The sequence below is a fragment of the Aspergillus flavus genome, chromosome 1 (genome assembly GCF_009017415.1).
Source record: "Aspergillus flavus chromosome 1, complete sequence".
Classification (NCBI taxonomy): domain Eukaryota; kingdom Fungi; phylum Ascomycota; class Eurotiomycetes; order Eurotiales; family Aspergillaceae; genus Aspergillus; species Aspergillus flavus.
Genome location: NC_092406.1, coordinates 3,512,734 through 3,531,059, shown reverse-complemented (window position 1 = coordinate 3,531,059; position 18,326 = coordinate 3,512,734). Strand labels below are relative to the sequence as shown.

The following is an 18,326-nucleotide window of genomic DNA, read 5'->3' as shown; positions in this document are numbered from 1 at the left end:
ATTACCTATCCTGTATAGTCGACTGATTTATTAACCCTATCCTATCGGATTTGTTGAAGTGGAGTTTCTCGGGTTTTCCTTTCTTCTTTTTCTTTCTTGTTTATTATTTGTTAAGGAAGGTACAGGCAACACTTCACAATTCTATATAGCACAAAGAGTATCAACTTGATAAAACTCTCCTAATCCTGTGGCTTGGGCAATTACGAATACGAATCTAATCGCCACGGTGGCTGTTGTCATCTGCCGGGTTCCGGTCCCGAAAAGAGAAAAAGAACAGCAACTTAACCATATATTAGATTAAAGTGTGTCGCATCGAAGGCGGCGACCATTTGGGTATTTGTTCGTTTTTTTAATTTGGTCATATTATTTTATTTTTTTTCCTCCGTTCCAAATTAGAGCCCGCCGTGGACGGCAAAACGGCAAAGCCAATGTCGTCAGCCTTGGCCATTAAAGGGTCACTTTCGGGCTGAACCGCTGCACAACCCCGGGGAGAGTTTAACCATATTTTGCATAACTGCATAATTTGACTGATTGGGGGTCGGCGATTGGCTAGGTGGGGTGATACATAAGAGTAGCATAATCAAACCCAAGGATAGTAGATTAAAAATTGAAACCCAAAGGCCACCTCCATTTGGAACAAGTGGAACCCCGAGGGGGGTCTTTTTTCTAAGCGAGCTTAAGGTTCCTCGTGTTGGATTAAGCTTAAGCTTCAGAAAGTCGCGCACTAATCACTTTTCGGATGGGATCAAGCGATCAGAGCGCCACTGGTATCTTTCTAGTGTAATACCGTCTTTTGATGAGTTATTGATTGTTATGCGAATATTACTTGCTTTGGGACAACTTTATTGGTCTTTGGTTTATCTCTCAGGACTCAGGTGGGTTCATTCGGAGGGGGCTTGAATTTTTTTTTTCCTTTTCTATTATTTTATTAGGTGTTATTCGGTGATCATTCCTATTTCTTCTCTTTTTGTTATCATCGATCGCACCTGTCAAGGTATTTTTTCCCTTTCTTGCGTTTCAAGAGCAGAAGCCGAAACTTGGAGCCAAGAAATACAAAGACTTTGCCAAGCTCTTGTCCTTCTTGTCTTTAATCAGAGGCTAGATCAATGGAGAATATTGATCCCGTGCAGCATTCCTGAACTGGAATGAACATCTGGTATGTAGAATTAACGGTAAGCACTATTTCGGAAAATCTATCTTGGGGGCGCTTCTGACTTGGAAGTGAATAAATTGGAAAGATAAATAAATAAATACATGACGACAGCAGCCCCGACGAGAGAAAATAATATTAATCAAAATCAGAAAAAAAAAAAAAAAGGATTCAAGTGTAACCGTAATAAAGCCTTCCAATTATTAGATCCAGTATTACAACGATTATACATACCCATGTCCCAATTACTACTATCAAGCTTAGTTTAGAATGACTCCACACCCCAACTTACTTTCTTTTTTTGGTTTTGATCACCCTTCCACATTGTACTGGGATCATCCTCTTGGACTGAGGAACGGGGGAGGATGGATTAAGGTCAGGGTTTCCTTTGGGCCCTAGCAGCTGAGACGAAAAGACCAAGAAAAGAAACGTAACAGTTGTCAAGTAATAATAATATGAGTCGAATTATGAGAGTAACAGTAATGAATGATTCAGTCGTTCCCGACAAACGAGGTCATGTCCGCCTCTCCTCCCCCACGAACCATGGATGAGCGACTATGGAAACATAAAGGTTAAAATCAAGGTTGCCATTTATTCAGATTAATCCTTTTACTTTTTTCATTTTTGCCCTCTACCACGCCCAGGCTCCTGTCTAAAGGGCATCAGATGAATTGATTTGCCGCGGTCCATTGTGCTTTACCCACACTCTGTCTTCTGATGGCTTCTCGGCATGACCAACGCCTAGAGGTCCAAGCCATCCCCATCGGTCATTCAATGGTTTTGCTTGGGTCTTGGTTTGATTACTGACTGTCATGGACCCATGAGACAAGACAAGAAGGAAGGAAGGAAGAAGAATCGAGAAAATCAAAATCAACATGTAAAGTTAATAATGGGTTCAGAGTACATAATATAATACATAGGAAAGAAGTAATACATGTACTTCTTTCTGATGAGGAAATAGACTAAAATAAAATATCCCCCCCAAAAATGCATTAATAAGTAAATAAAAAATACGAAAAAAGAAAAATAAATAATAAAAAAATTCATTCAAAAAATATTAAAACAACCCTGTGGGGTCCAGAGTTGCAAAGGTTCCACTCTATCTCTGATACTCATGCTTTAATGCCTCCCTTTGTCTTCGTTTCGTTTTCTTTTACATACTCTTTACTACCTCACTGCTACCGATTACTTTACTACCTACCTATTCAAATCGGTTTGGAACTTCTTCTTCCTTTCTTTCCCTTCCTCCCCCGTCTTCCAATCCACCAACTACCGTCCTCTCATTGTTCAGGTTCTCTTTTTACCGAACCCGTGTCTTTGTCGCTTCTCTAACACACGACGATCCAGGTGAGTAATTTAGGGATTTCTAATTATTTTCTTTTTCTTCTTTTCTCTCCCTTTCCCGTCCCTGTCATGTTCCAAACGTATTCTTGTCTCATAATCTTAATGACTCGGTCCGCTTGCCTGCATTCTTCCTTTATTCTCCTATCAGTCCTCCCCACTCCCCTACTTCCCCTTCCTTGCTGCCTTGACTTTTTTCTACATTCCATCCCCCTCCCCCCTCTTCCCTTAGATCCTTTACTCCGAAATCGCGAGTGACCAGGAACTCTCGTGGACATCGATGAAATACTAATATCAGTCCTCCCCAAGATTCCCACCGAATATCCTTCACTGGCGGTGGACTGCTCACAGGATCGGACGTGACTTTCCCTCCCGAGAGCCGGTCCCCATTTCCGCTTTAGGGAACTATACTCGTGGATCGCCCCCAGTCCTCTGACAGGAGAAACGTCACTAAATAAAGAAACAAGACGGGCTCAAAGGAGGTTTTGCTTCCCAGTAGCCAGCCGCTCAATTCTATCAACATTCCGTACCTCAGTAAACAGCCTACCCTGGCGCTGAAGCCCACAACCATCACGGGGTCCTACACAGATCACCGAAGGTGGATGGAGACGTATCACGGCCACGTCCGCACGCCGGCGGACGCTATTATCCTCTTCGAAGCATGTCGCATTGGCCTCCTGCCCCGCGTACAGAGACGATTGTCCGAGAAAGAACGCCAATTAATTCGATCCGGATCGGTCTTCGTGTGGGATGAGCGGGAAGCGGGGATGCGCAGATGGACGGACGGGAAGTCCTGGAGCGCCAGTCGCGTGTCGGGCAGCTTTTTGACATATCGTGAAATGGAGGGCAAGCGAGGGGGAACGGGCGTGGCGCAATCCACCATGTCGAGAGCGGGCAAAACCCCGGAGAGTCGAGGGAGTGATGATGACCGGGGGGACGGCGCAGATGAGGGTCCGGATGGCTACAGATACAAGCCTGATGGTCTGATGAAGCAGTCTTTCAGCATCACCACCTCTACTGGCCAACATCTTCATCTCATCAGTTACTACTCTAGGTCACATCCCTCTGCCGCCAACCTTCAACAGCCATCGACGGATCCCGCCCTGCGTCATGTTCGCCCGCAGAAAGGTCTGTACCCGGAATCTACTGTCAATGACCAACAAAATTTGCCAGTAGTGACACGCGGACCAATGGCTGGAGCTACCTATTCGGTGCCACCTCATCCAATGGGTGCATATGCCCGCTCGGGAGCCACACATCCTCAGTCATACACTCCATCATACGCATGGCCACCGACCCCATTAGCTACCCCGCCAACCGTCGCGGTCCCGTATCCTTCGTATCTCCCGCCGGTATCGGGAACGAACGGTCATGGGCCATATGCTCACCATCAACCACATGCTTTGCCTCCCCCACCGCCTCCACAACCGCTGGGGACACCTTATGAGCGACCGGTACATCCAGCTGAGGCATTGGCCCCAACAATACAAGCTCCGAGCGTGCCGCATCCGTCTCTGCCGGTCATTGCAAATGGCCGGTCACCGCGACTGGTTGCAGATCCCCACGAGCTTCATCAGCGCAGTCCTCAAGAATACGTACCAGTGGACCTTCGAAGGGCATCTCCACGCACACAACCACCTTCTATCCCTCCCGCTGCCGGGTTGGTTGCGCGGAGCCCACACTTGTCGAGCCAGGCTCCCACAAGTGCGGTACACATCTCTCCTCCAGCCACTACCATTAAACCGCCAGAACCCAGCAGCTCTGGCACAACCGTGCCCAGCATTGGAGCTCTGATGAACGGCACGCCAGCTAGTGGCTCTTTGCCGGCGATCACCGCGCCATCATCGGGACGAGCCGAAGGACCGCGCGATATCCCCAGCGAGAAGATTGGATTCGGAGGAGAGGACATGCGGGCCCTCCGACAATTAGACCGGGTGTTCACTGCGTGAACATGACCGGGATTCCTTACGTCTCCCTACCTTGAAGTCATTCCCCGATACTCCACACCCCTGCACCTTGCACACTACTCCATCATTCCTTACCACCTGCTTTTTTCTTAGCTCACTGTATGAGATATACCCGTTCGCTTTTATCTGAAAGAGATATGGAACGGTCATGACGATCTTGTTTTGTTGTTTATCGTGATTTTGGGCAGGACCGGCGTTGTTAAAGAGGGTGCATCATAAAGCATGGGTGGGGCCTTTTGCTTTTTGTCTTCCATTATGGCTTGTTCTATTTCAGATTCCCGAGGCCAACTGTTTTCATGGCACTTGTTGACAGACGCTTTGAAACCAGCCTTGGCAGTGGTTAGGATGACTCGATATACCAATTGATCATGTTGATGATTGATTATTTCGGTTGAGCTTACTGTGTCCATGTCAAAAGTGTGTAAATGTCTCCCCTGTATCATGTACATAACTACCCATGGGATACATGTAAATAAAAACCCGAGCATGCCACCATTAAATCAACACTATGCATCCATCACATTTGGTATTCAATCCAAACATCCAATTGGTATTAGAACCACATCTAAAAATAACCCAACGTTACACTCCCAACCAATCCCCTGAAAACCATTGACTAATTACCCAACCCCCGTCCCAGAAGGCAATTAAACCCCCTATAATAACACGCCCCATTATACCTGCATACGATGCAAACCCCCCTCATATATCCGCCCCCCTGGGGATGGCTTGCGGAGATGCACTCCGCTCCGGTTGCACAACATACTCAACATGATCCAGCGGCGACTCCGACCCATCATCTCCAACACTCGTTGCCTGCCGCGTCGTAATGCGGGGTTCCTCCTTGTTCAGCTCTGCGATCCCCACGACTCTATCCCCGCTCTGCTCCTGCGGTTTGATAATCCCCATCTCGACGTACCGGGCCATATCCTCCCTGTCCCGGTCAATCGGGGATCCCCGACCTGTTACCTCCCTCGCGAGCGAACGCAGCCGTTGCTTCTTCCACCACGGTGGATTTCTCTGTCCGATACCCACGTCGCTGGCTAATGCGGATTCTAGTTCCCCGCGTCGCGCTATGAGTGCCTTGTCCTCGTTTAGCTCGCAGTAGCCGCAGATATTAAAGAGGAGAATGATAAGTAGGGCGGGGGTATAGCCTAGGCCATAGATCCAGCCGGACTGGACATCGTATTTCAGTGGTGAGACGGTCCAATCGAAGGCTGAGGCGATGGCGTAGCCGATTTTAATTCCTAGGATGGCGATGGCGAGGAGGAATTGGGAGGGTGCGGCGTTTAGGTAGAAGAGGAGTTGGCCGGCTGTGCTGGATGGGCGAGGCTTGTACCGGTAGATGCTGTGTTCGAGGCTGTAGGTTATCACTAGCATGCCGGCTAGAGCTATGAAGCCTGCTGCGCGCCAGCGGGTGTCTGTTGCTACTGGGCGGGCGTTGAGGGTTTGTTGCTCTTCGCTGCGTTGGAGCTCGATGGCGGACCAGCTGCGGGGCACGGTGAGGATGAAGTTTAGGAGGGCGAGGATGTAGAAGAGAATCGGGAGGAGGGTTTCCTGCCGTGTGCGTGTGCTGGTTTTCGTGAAGGCGTAGGGGTCGCGGTCGTGGATTTGGCGGGCTTGCCAGCTTGCCCTGTGGTTTTGTTTTTGTTAGTTGGGAGGTTGGTTGGGTGGGCTTGGTGTATTGAAGGGAGGTTTACCAGTGTCGGACGGCTTCCCAGACTGCGGCCATTAGGCCTGGTGTTAAGAGGGTGTAAAATACGCTTTGGAGGATCAGAGGTGCGCTTTGGAGGTAGTTTCTATCGACGTCGATGCTCATGAAGCAGCTAATGGCGCCGCAGACGGCGACGAATATGAGCCAGCACCATTTTAGTCGTCGGCTTACGATGTTCCAGCGGTGGTCATGCCGTAGGTAGCTTCGGCCGTGCTTGCGGAGGTTAATGAGGCTGAGGAAGATGGCGATGACAAACATCAGCGCATATGCGAGGCCGAGGGACGCATGTTGGCCGATATCATTGATGGGCGCGTAGCACGATGTTCCGTTGATGAACGTGCCATTCTCGGCGAACATATGAGGTCTGAATCGCTGGAAGGCTAGGTAGCAGTTTGTGCCATTGGAAAGTGTTCCGTTGGTGTAGAGCCTGTAGTTGTAGGTGTCTAGTGTGGTTCGATTGAAGTGCACTTCGTTAATGATCACATCGGTACCGTTGTCACCTGGTTGGTAGGGGGCTAGTCCCCTTATGTATAGCAGCGTCATAATGAATGAGCTCTAGCTTTACAGCCCGTCACCGGAGAGAATCGCAACGATTTCCTCTGTACGACAGCTCAATATCGCGTTCTCATCGCGGGCACCATTGACAGAAATTGTGCCTTGACAAGTACAGGGCGCATAGTAAAAGGTGGAACGAGTTATTATTGCAACCGCGGGAGACCCGGAGTCTGATAGAGACATGACGAGCGATGAGGTCGCATTCAGGGCACAATCTATGATGCGCAGAGTGGCTCTGCAATCCAACGGGGAGACCTAATCGGATCCGCGGTTCGGGATCATATAACTTGACTCATACCGTACCACAGGCCAGCCGCGAGGAACCATAAATGAACTCCGGAAGGGAACCATGTCTAACTTCTGTTCAGTGGTGAAGTTCATTCACGATCTGCATGTGACGAGCGAGGCTTATCGATAAGATCAAAGATCAGAGAAAATCTTCCTTATCACGACTTACATAAGGTCGGTAGAGTACTATCCCGATCGGGGATAAATCAACACTACAGGTCACAGGGAATCCCATTCTCTTCTCATGCACCACGGAGAAACTAGAGAATGCAACAGAAACACTCCCCAAAGAAACGCTTACCCTTGTTGAAATGATATCAGATGATAGGCAGACGACATATGAGACATCACACGGCTCCGAGCACACATACATCCCTTCTCCACCCCGCGCGAGGGAGCTGCACTTTACGACCCCAGCATGCATATCATTGCGACGTGTGAGAAGAGGACAAGCTGAGGATCATCGATTTGCAGGAGCACCACCAGCGCAAAATGAGGCATTTCCTGGTATGCGGGTGATTGCCTGTCAACTGCCCGGTCCAGGGCCAGCCACTTTGTTATTTTCTTTCTTTTTTTCTGGGTTACGGAGGTAATGCACCATTCCATACCCCAGACCAAGTTCATGCTCAGCATGATTCGGCCCTTTCACGATCCCAAGCCGAATACGAACCTTAACTCAATTCAACTAGCGAGCATCATGATTGAAGAATGCATAGGTCATTATTATTTTCTTTTTCTTACTCCTTTTGTTTTCTTGGCATCCGTCGCATCGCTCCTGTCTGTATGTGGCGTTGCCTCTGTTTAGAGTTGACAAGGATGCTCTACCTATCTCTAGGATCGTATACAGAATACTTGCAAACAAGGAATTGCTGTCTACATGCAAGGACAGGCATACTGGTTTTGTCAACTGGAGTGAATTGGTCATCTTAACGGGATACGGTTTGAGTAACCTTTCTTCGTATAGGACATTGACCAGTGTCACCTGTATTGCTTGCATGTGAACACACTGTGCAGTCACGCGGATTCCCATTGAATAAACTACAGTGACTGCGTGTAAGAATTGAGGAGAGGAACTCTACATTCCTACAGCTTGGCGATTTGATTGGCAGCTGTCAGCTCTACAAATGATCAAAAGAGGGAAAGAGGGCTAGAAGAGGAAGAGATAAAAAGGCTCTGGCTATGACGTAGCTTGATCTATTTCCCGAGATATGAAATCTAGGGTCGAAGTGTAACGCACGGATAGTTCCTTGTTCCTATTCCACTTGAAGCTCAAGGACTCCATCTACAACATTGAGGTATTATATCTGAACATGTCAAACCTGGCCAAAGTATACAACCATTGATACCGCATCCTGGGAATTGACAATGGAAAAACTAAAGCAAGAAGTCAAGATGATAGAGCAATACGAAGCAAGTCAACCCTGAAGCATGCTTCTCCCCTTGCGACAAGATCCTGCCCTTCAAAAAACCAAAAACAGATATACAATCAGACAAGTAGTAAACCTTCAACTGTTAGCTGGGAATTCAAGCTATCCCCTTGACGCGCACACGCCAGTTTACTTGATTTGGTCCATAACATCATAACCTCGATCACGACCCGATCCATAAGTCAAATATTTCCAGGCACAGTCCACAATCTGACCTATCCAGTCAGAAGCAAGATATTACCAAGTGAGTACTTTACCCTGCTTTGCGGCATTTACCATTCAGGCCAAGCGTGGTCATGGTATACAGGAGGCATGCCACCAGCATCCGACCAGGATGTGGTATGATGCCCAGAGAACCAAGAACAACGATCCAGCAAGTCCCCGTAGATTAAAACAAGGTCATAGATCTATCTACTAACGGAGTGGCCGGTTCGCACGCGAGAACCTTGCTCCTAGAAGCATAGACCAGGTTATTCAAGTCCTGTAGCCTTACGGCATCCTCATCACTTTCAAAACAATAGGTAAATGCATCCTGCAGCATACCCACACTACTCCTACCAAGCTCTAAATCGTGTGCCAAAAACCCCTAGGCCCAAACCCGGTTTATTTTCTCAAATCACTTTTCCCCCCTTGCCAAATGCTCTATGATGTCATGTATATTCAAAATTGACCGTACCAATTTAGTAATTGAAATTTGGCACAATACTTTCTTACCCCAAATGATGGCCTTATTGTGGATCTGCGCGAGATCTTCTCCCAAGTTGAACTCGCTCCCACGGCGGACACGCGACACCCATTCGCGGGCGTGATATGAAACAGGCAGATCGGAATATAAAAACGGTGATTGGCGACTTCGCCATGTCAGAATACGGGGGCGGCCACGAATCCCTAAGAAAAAAAAAAGAAAACATTTGGGGAAGTACAGTACTTTTGTGAGAATAATTTTTTTGGTGCCCAACAGCTTTTTGTCATTGTGTGTGTTTTCGACACGCTTATTTGGGGGGTTCTTTTAGGCACCTTTAGGTTTCTATACAGGGCGTTTTTGGCTTTATTCCAGACCGAGTTTTCATTTTCTTTTCCTATTTTGACTATGAGTCATGTTTCTGGATATGTGCGACAGACACTGGAGGGAAAAGATGAAGTTGAGGGTTCATACGCCAATGAACGAACGGGGAAGTAAGAGAGATGGTTCTTGACAGGCGTGATCGTCCAGTGGGAAGATCGTAATCGACTATTTTGGGTTCTGTGAGGTCGGAGTATTCTTCCTGGTATCCAGTGAAAGTGGTCAATGGCAGCGAAAGGGTGGGTCTGGGTCGTGGCCTAAATTATTTTAGTCATGATTATCCTCCGGGTTGGAGAGCAGAGAGCCCTGTGGATTTATGTGACACCCATTTTTCTTTTCGAACAAGTCGCGAGAGAGACCGAAAGGGAAGGATTGCAGATATGCTGGCTCGAGTGCATTGAAGTTTAAATATATTTTTACCCCGCAGTCGAAAGAAACATTTTGCGTGATCTATGGAAGAGGAATATCTACTATCCTTGTGGAGACTCTTTCTCACGACGTTCTATATCAGCGATGGACTATACTGAAGAAAACGAGACAAATCTATGTCAATATAAAACATGTAGCTTGTTAGTTCATTTATACTTCGCATAAGGAATGTCGGCTCTGTCCGAAGCTACCCTGAGCTATTACTCCGTATGTATCTTACCTATTTCTATACGACCGCCCAACCAACACTTGCTATGTATGTACATCCAACAAGCCCACGACTCAGGCGTCTCCACACCACCCAAAAACAGAAACCCCAACCATCTTTTCTCCCCAAAGCCACCGCCAACCGCATCCACCGTGCTTCTTACCCAACCGGGATAGTTCCAAGCCTCACTTCCCATGAGGACGGGCACAGAAAGAAAGCGACCGAACATCTTAGAAAGAAACTAGATAAATAAATAAATAAATAAATAAATAAATAAAAAAAGGGATTTAAGGTCACTTAGACTTTGCCCCGTAGGTAAATCGCGCCATCAGGTCCGATTTTGATAGGCTCGGCTTCGGCTCACTTGCCCCTGTGGTTTGTGACGGACACGAGGTCATGTGGTCTGATTCGTGTTCTCGGGCGGTTCGGTACGAGGCAGTACTCAGGTACAGTACATACCGATATTGCCTGAATAGTCAATGCTCGACTAGAAGACGTATGGAGTATACACAGTACACTCATACAGCATGAAAAGCTACAAGCATGAAAAGTTCACCAGGGTGTAGAAGGACAGAGAAAAAGACTACTTAGTACAATACCCCAAACACCTCGTAAAGCCACTCATCAACAATAAATCTCGATAGCAACCGAGTTCACGCATAAAGATGATACTTATTGTACTTACTTCTTCGTCGTGGTAGATCCCTAGGTAGCCTCATCCTGAATCTTCCGTCGAAAATACAGGGTAAGTCAGGCAAGCCCCTGTCAACTCCGCATTCACGCAAGGGAGCACCGAATGAGGAAGACCGACAGGAATGAAGCAGACGCAACAAAAAAAGCTTGAGGGGGTTAGGTAGAATGTTGCTCATCTGCAATGAACAGACAGCAAAAAGGGAAGTTTATTTCCCAGCCACAAGTAGTAGCTCCACGGGATGGGAGACCAGGGTTTTGGTTGCCTGCACATGAATCTCATGAACAAGGACGGGAAAGAACGAGATCACACACCCCTCTTTTTACGGGAATACCCTTCCGTTGGCTCCACTGAATTCGTGTGTTCCCTAAATCGTGGATGAAGGACTGGGGCTCGATCCTTCTGGGGGCAAAAAATACTTGTATACAAAAGAAGCGAGTCATGTCCATCCAGATGGCGGTAGTGATCTTAATAGTTTAACTAAGGTTCAGTTCGTTGCCTTTAGTCTGGATTGGACTTTTACTGCATACAGTAGTTGGGTATGGAGTGCATAGAGACACATTTGTTTTTTCCTTCTCAGTGGGGCACGTTGTTTCACCAACATTCTTTGATGCTTATTACATTGTCGCGCGCACCTGTGTCAGGTTAAATATGTGCAGGTGAGCCGTTATTTCAAATGGTCTTCGGGGATATCAAAGGAGGTAGTAGTGTATATAGAACCTATTGGTCTTCACATCGTACCTTACCTACCTCAGAGCTCAATCCCTGTCCCATCTTCGAGCTTTAGGGGAGTAGCTATTCCTAATTATCCCTAATTCATTGTCAAAGATACTACTCCGCCAGCTGCCGGCTTTCCGTGAGAGGAAATCCGCAGTGCTCATCTGATGTGCCCCAAGAAAACTAAATACGGTCATGACCGTACCGTACAGCGACACCAGTGTCGCATGCTAACTGTACAGTAGTTTAACCTTCTGCCGCGTCCCTTCCCAGACACCGATCGTCAAGCTTAATCTACTGAGATTCGAATAAATAGAGGGCCTTTTCTGATAGGCGTGGGAAGAAGCCAAGGCTTAAAGCCAGAAAAAAAAAAGGAAAAAAAAAGGAGCACGAAACTTACGCGGACAGCCCTGAGCTACACCGTGCACGACCTCACTTCCCAGTTTGTCGCCTGGCAGATGGAGTGGACTCCCCATTCCAACTGGTTTCGCATCAGCGAAACGAGGTCCAAGCACTCGGAAATTCAACCACCCAATGACGATGAGTAGAGACAGTGGAATCGTACTGGAGCCAGGAGGGGAAACAGAGGTCGAGTGATACTTCGTTGAGCCGGTTGATGACGACCGCCATGGAGGCAGCAGCTTCAGCTACTGAACTGTGCCAACATCAACTTTCGGTGTCTACATTTTTGAATGCAATAGGAATAGTCTGTCCAGACAACAAGGATAACGCCTAGGGATCACCTGATACGGCTCCTTGAGTTTGGCAGCAGTGGTCGGATGTCCGTGCCTTGTGCACAGAAGATCTGGCCCACTTCCCCAGATTGTCCGAAGGAATGAGAAGTTTCATTTCATTTTCATTTTTTTTTTTTCTCTTTGGTTGCTTCTCCCCGGTCTCTGGGTTGGGTTGAATGAACCTATGTAATACAAGAAGAAAAGAGTCATCCACACCATCACACTAGATGTAAGACCAAAAGTGCGAGGAGAAAAGATCTGACGAGGACGCGACTGGTCACAATGCTCTCAGACGCAGGGAGCTTCATTCCTCAAGAGGAAAGTGGCCTGCGGCGTCGCTGCCTGGGCATCGGCCTATCTCCGCACTGGTGAGTGACGAGACTGTGCTGGTCAGTAGCGTGGGGTGTGGCGTCCACCTGAGCCGGAGAAGTGTCTGTCCTGGCATGCAAGTAATGCATACATAAGACCGGACGGGGCAATCATCGTCGTAAGATGGGCTTTGTCCGGGTTAGTGGCATTTGTTAGTCGAGTCCTTTCAGTATCAAGTTAGCACTGACAATTTTGGGTAACTTCGTACGTACCAGCGGAAGGAGTGCAGGTGGTGAGGTATGGATGTATGTATCGTAACGATACAGACGGATGTCCCGGAAAACCCTATATCGATCATCCACTATACGGAGTACCCACTAGGTTCTGATGTCTAGATGCGTCCGCTCCTCGCTATTGACTTGAGATATGGTAGTGCACAGCTCGATTGAGTTGTATTCAAATGAAGCAACCTATCTTGGTGATTAAGGAAGTTTGAATGACTGTGACTTAACGAAAGTTGTCATGATTCCCTTATGGTCGGCTTCCTAACCATTTAATCCGCCGTCGATTGGAAACCAGTCAACTCCACCAGCATCTCAATCCAGACCGTCAAATATGTACGAGCCTCAGCTTGTACTGATTATGCACTTCAAAGGCATACCCCTTGGAGTTCATCCATGCCAGTTCGGACTGGCTTGGATTATGCGTCCATCAAGTGAGTGCGAGTCACTTCCCAAGAGGGTAATCAGGATCATCCGCCGTCGTCACCAAAGCGATTATTTAGGTTAAGTGAATATTTCGTGCAGTTGGTTCAATGGGCATAATTGCTTTTTTTACTGTGTCCATTTCGATGGTCTTTTGCTTTGTTTTGAACATGATTTGATCCGACTTACTGAATATGGATTCCGTTTTCCTTTCTGATTTTCAATCCCATTATGATTTTCTTTTACTATTTAGGCTTTCTCAGACTCGCTTGGACCAGCAAATCAGCAATGGAAATCCAACAAGCTTGGCATTCTTTCTCCCCGCATGGCAGAGTTTAATGAAATGCGTGGTAGGAAAATAGAAATAAAAGAAAATAACATTCATAATGGTAATAATAACGATGATTATTATAAAAATACTTCTTGAAAGTAGTGGTAGAGAAACACAGAAAACGGGATCATGGATGAATCAATCTTTCTTAATTTTCAAGATTAATTTTCCCTTCTCACCAATAAGGCCGCAGCAATTCTACAACTTCCTACTTGGTAATTAGTTGGAAGTTCAATTTCCCCCCCCCCTAGCTAGACAAATACCTATTAATATTCAAGGACTCCAATTGATGATCAGAAAGAAAGTTTGCCTAGTTTGGGTGCCCTGCCTATGAGGATCCACCAGCATGCTAACCACCAGAGGACAGAGGATTGACATACTCCATACTCTACATGTAATTCATCTGACCCTCTCATTCTTGCCTCTCGATCCAGTGCAACAGACTCCAAATTTTATTTAGGGACTAGCTTGAAAAATAAAAAATGAGGAGCAAAAAATTTATAATTACTCCTCTTCATGTATCTACGTATATATATATTTTTCTTTTAATACCTAATTAATATTTATTTCATTCGGGATGTTTCGTAACTACGGACCTACACACGTAGAGAGCTAGTTCACTACTAACTACTCTTATTAAAACCCCCATTCCCATTTCCCAATTTCCCCTCCGCTCTCCACTTGCTAAATAAAATCCCTCTGCAAGCCAACCAAACCAAACGAAACGAGCAAACAACCCCATTTACCACATCCTCCGATACATGCATATAATCCACTCCGACTACTACTCAAGAGTCCCCATACGAAGATCGACCCATCCCATCAACCATCCACTCTGATCCACCGCAGCCTATACTTTGACTACACCTGCGAACTAACTAAACTTACCAGACCAACATTCTCGTTGACCACCACTAAATCACAGCCAAGTCTAATTTAATCCCCGCCCAAGGACCTCATCATCAACACTTTCAGTCTTCTTTCCCCCTCTCTCCTCTCCGACCTGTGGATTAATTAAAATCACCTCTTAAACCCAGTCACAGTAAGATCCTGTACTGGAATCTGATTGTTGCTGCCCCTCTTCTCTGGTCCTCTTCCTCCATCCGGACTAACACCAACCACTCGTGGTGACCACTCTACCCATAACATCCTTTTATTTCCTGCATCTCCCTTTGAAAAGGGGTAAAGGGGAAAAAAGAAAAGAAGAAGAAGTAAAAAAAGACATTTTCCAACACCTCGAAGACCGAGGTGAATGTATGGTCAATGTTGTCCATGCAAAAAAGCTCTGCTTTTGTGTTTACTCCGACGGAACTTGACAGCAGCCACCGTCATCAAAGCAACTCCACCCGCTCGGGCAGTTTTTCGGAAAACCCCGCTCTCGCCGACTGTCCCTTCATAGACGACTCTTCGGTCTCCCATCGTGCCAGTATTAGTACCGATGGCCTTTCCAATGAGTCTCTCGAATCCTGGGACGGCGACGGTCCGTCTGCCAGCTCACCTGTTCCGGAACTGGAGGTGAAGATCCACGACGTGTCGCAGTCGCTCCACTCGACTTTCCCTCCCACAACAACCGCCACATTTACTTTCAACATGGTTACATCTCACGAGTCTGATGTCTCCATGGACGATGTGACTCCCAAAATCGAAGAGTTGGACGATGCAGATGAGTTGCAGAGTATAAAACCTTTGGGGGTGGACCCGATGGCCAATGCGAACTCGGAGGTCACGGCTACTCCCGTCAATGTTCCACGGAAACGTGGGCGACCTCGCAAACATCCTCTCCCGATTCCTGGAGGCCAGCTCAAAATCACCAAAGGTCGCTCCAAGACAGGTTGCATAACCTGCCGCAGACGAAAGAAGAAATGCGACGAAACCAAGCCATCGTAAATCCCCTCCCTCCCCGGTCTTCTCACAAAGGACCTCAAGATTGTGACGAGTGCGAAAATTGACTAACTATTCTTTGTCCCCTCTCAGTTGTCTGAACTGCCAAAAGAATGCGGTTGTCTGTGAAGGATATCCTAAGAAGGAGGTATGGAAGAGTGGAAAGCAGAAGCTAGAAGACGGTAAGTTCTCTTTTTACCTAGTATTCTTGTCCTGCATCCCGGTCTCCGCCAGAGTAACCTCTTCGATCGACATACGTTCTAATCAGTTTCTTCACATAGCAGCCCGGGCCCAGTCTATGGTCTCTCGCTCCCTTCCCTTCTTGATCGACGGAATCGAAGACGATACTGATCGGCGCTTCTTGGACCACTTTGTCTACGGATTCAGTCGCGTTTTGACATTGATCAATGATGACTCGAACCCCTTCAAGGAGATCCTCCTTCCCATGGCTACACAACACCGGGGGCTAATGCATTCGCTTATGTGCCTATCCGGCTCACACCTGTCGGGATTGGACCCAGAGCCGAAGTTTATAGCTCGCAAATACCACCATTTCCATTGCGCGATCCAAGATCTGCAGCACAACCTCCTTATCAAAGCTTCTTCAAAACCGAGCAATCCGGGAGAGGAGCCCGACCTCCTAGTTGAGGATCCAATAATTGCGTCGACAATAGCGCTCAGTCTGAACACGATATGTGAAGGTGAAACTAAAGGGGAATACCGGATGCATATGGATGCCGCAAAGCATCTTCTAAAGCACCAGAAACCGAGGAACGAAAAATTCCGGCAGTTCATTGTTGAGTTCTTTCAATACCACGATGTTTCCAACTCGGTCACCTCGCTGGACCGACGACCGGCCCATCTAAATGGCGACCTTCGACTACCCGACTTTGTGCCACACGCACAGGCGGGAATGTTTCTAGGGGTATTTGATGGGCTCTTCAACTACATCTCCGAAGTGACCAGGTTGCGAGACAAGATCAGGCAGCGACACAATGAAGGGTATGAGCCTGCGGTTGACTACCAGATATTGAGTGAGGCCGTCTCGATTGACTCCGCTATCCGGCTTTGGGAAACGTCCTATCCGCCAAACACTGCGAACTGGTCTCTGGCACAGCTTTATCGGCAGTCGACCTGGGTGTACCTCTATCGTACTATTCGCCCCTCGCAACCAGGTGACAAGATAGGTCAAGTGGTGGATGATGGCCTGGAATACTTGGATCAGCTCCCACAGGACGCTGGCGCTTACAGCATTGTCCTGATGCCGTTGTTCCTCCTCGGGTGCTCGGCGTTTTTGCAGCACCAGCGGGAGCGAATCCAGAAAGGATTCGAAACACTCAAATCCTACTCTAACCTTCGCAACATCGAACCTGCATTCAAAGTCGTAGAAAAGGTGTGGGAAGTCATGGACTCCAACATCGAGGAAAGTTGGGATTGGGAGAAAATCATCAAGGATATGGATATGGATTTTCTCATTACCTGAATCAACCCACGCATTCTCATCTGCATTATTGCATATTGGCAGCGTATATCTTCTATCTGAATCGACATTTTTGGAACGAGATCTCCGTTTCCTCGTTTTGCACTGCTCATTATCCATCTAGGAAGTGAGCACACGGCGTTATGTGGCCCATGCATGCATTTTCTTTTGGTGTTTTTTTTCTTGCTTCTTTTGGCGATATGGATGGTCGGACCCGGTGTCAAAAATCAGGATGAGAGCACGAAATCCGTGTTTCTCTACGGCTACGGGATAGGGAAATGGCGTCAGTGCATGATTGATGGCACACACAGACATGGACTACAGTATATTGTATCTCTGATCTTTATTGGTGGGGTGTCTAAGGGGAAATGCCGGATGACTTTCAGCTTCTATTTTTGCCTGTATTTTATATATCCAGTTGTGTCGATGATCTTTTTCTTTCTTTGTATAATGATTGCTACTACGAGTGAATATTTCTATTCAGTTTCTAATGCCAAGCGTCAACTGTATACACACTATAACCTATCAGTGAGTAATGACTATACATATTCGTATAGATAGCTGGTTTACGAAGAAAACCCTTACTTCTTTGCAAAAGTACACAAATTTGGGGATTACCAAACCGAACTCATAGTGTTTCAAACCGTGTGAAGTAGGCCGTTTAGCTGGTTCTCGACAGGTCCCCTAATGTCACCATGGACTAGATACTCTAAGAATGTATTAGGTGAGCTGCTCCTCTAAAGGACTGCCTCCGTGTATCTCTATTTGGACACTTAGCAGAGGCTACTGGGAATCATAATTTTTCGTCTCTTACCTCCACTCTATCTTTAATTTGAATTCCAACTATTTCTGAGTCTACATCCGTAACTTGCTCTCAATGCATATCGAACTTACTCTCTTTTCCCCAAGCGTTAAGTCCTTCTCTTACAATTCTCTGCACCCTATCATTTTGGCATGATACAAATAATCTCTATATAATGATAGAGGGGATGTTGTTATGAGACTGAGACAGTCACTCAAGCCCCATCTATACTGCTTATGGACGAGTCAAGCCAAGGATGCTGAATGAACATAGGAAGCGTCTAGAGATATTCCATTCTGGGCAAGCAGCCTGATACAACACCGCCAAGATGAGCTCTTGAGATGATGACACTAGAAAATATGTATACAGGAAACATATAGAAGCGTCAGAAGAGTTAGTGGTGGGCCCCTTGTAATCTAGAGTCTGATCTAGATCTTAACCCGGTTGTGGGAGTTGTACTACTTATCTTCTTTCTTGAATAAAATGAGGATGTCTCCGCTTTTTGCCCTAATAGTCCTAATTCTAGTAGGAAACG

The 18,326-nt window shown here is 46.9% G+C and overlaps 5 protein-coding genes across 5 annotated transcripts; 2 read left to right on the top strand and 3 right to left on the bottom strand.

The window, feature by feature from the left end:
- Positions 1–3,093: 3,093 nt before the first annotated feature.
- Positions 3,094–4,440, top strand: F9C07_1299 (camp independent regulatory protein; the record flags this gene model as incomplete). The annotated part of the gene is made up of 1 exon (XM_041284047.2): positions 3,094–4,440. One exon carries the CDS (start codon positions 3,094–3,096, stop codon positions 4,438–4,440), a length of 1,347 nt encoding a protein of 448 aa, XP_041140684.2.
- An 82-nt stretch (positions 4,441–4,522) lies between these two features.
- Positions 4,523–5,185, bottom strand: F9C07_1092395 (uncharacterized protein). Its single transcript, XM_071507521.1, has one exon. It carries the CDS (start codon positions 4,944–4,946, stop codon positions 4,605–4,607), a length of 342 nt encoding a protein of 113 aa, XP_071365825.1. The 5' UTR covers positions 4,947–5,185; the 3' UTR covers positions 4,523–4,604.
- On the bottom strand, positions 5,161–6,715 carry F9C07_1298 (uncharacterized protein; the record flags this gene model as incomplete). The annotated part of the gene is made up of 2 exons (XM_041288284.1): positions 5,161–6,091; positions 6,159–6,715. The coding sequence occupies 2 exons, from the start codon at positions 6,713–6,715 to the stop codon at positions 5,161–5,163; spliced, it is 1,488 nt and encodes a 495-aa protein (XP_041140685.1).
- A 4,949-nt stretch (positions 6,716–11,664) lies between these two features.
- F9C07_2279562 (uncharacterized protein) lies at positions 11,665–14,155 on the bottom strand (the record flags this gene model as incomplete). Its single annotated transcript, XM_071510375.1, has 4 exons — positions 13,599–14,155; positions 13,487–13,510; positions 12,866–12,938; positions 11,665–11,733 (listed from the first exon to the last, which is right to left on the bottom strand). The coding sequence occupies exons 1-4, from the start codon at positions 13,676–13,678 to the stop codon at positions 11,665–11,667; spliced, it is 246 nt and encodes an 81-aa protein (XP_071365824.1). The 5' UTR covers positions 13,679–14,155.
- A 50-nt stretch (positions 14,156–14,205) lies between these two features.
- Positions 14,206–17,561, top strand: F9C07_2279561 (fungal-specific transcription factor domain-containing protein). The gene is made up of 3 exons (XM_071510374.1): positions 14,206–15,511; positions 15,603–15,691; positions 15,791–17,561. Exons 1-3 carry the CDS (start codon positions 14,892–14,894, stop codon positions 16,990–16,992), a joined length of 1,911 nt encoding a protein of 636 aa, XP_071365823.1. The 5' UTR covers positions 14,206–14,891; the 3' UTR covers positions 16,993–17,561.
- The last annotated feature ends 765 nt before the right edge of the window (positions 17,562–18,326 follow it).

Coding starts and splice junctions, on each gene's coding strand:
- F9C07_1092395 (XM_071507521.1), bottom strand. CDS start 4,946: ATGCTCGGGTTTTTATTTACATGTATCCCATGGGTAGTTATGTACATG.
- F9C07_2279561 (XM_071510374.1), top strand. CDS start 14,892: ATGTTGTCCATGCAAAAAAGCTCTGCTTTTGTGTTTACTCCGACGGAA. Junction 15,512..15,602: donor TGCGACGAAACCAAGCCATC/GTAAATCCCCTC, acceptor GTCCCCTCTCAG/TTGTCTGAACTGCCAAAAGA. Junction 15,692..15,790: donor AAAGCAGAAGCTAGAAGACG/GTAAGTTCTCTT, acceptor TTCTTCACATAG/CAGCCCGGGCCCAGTCTATG.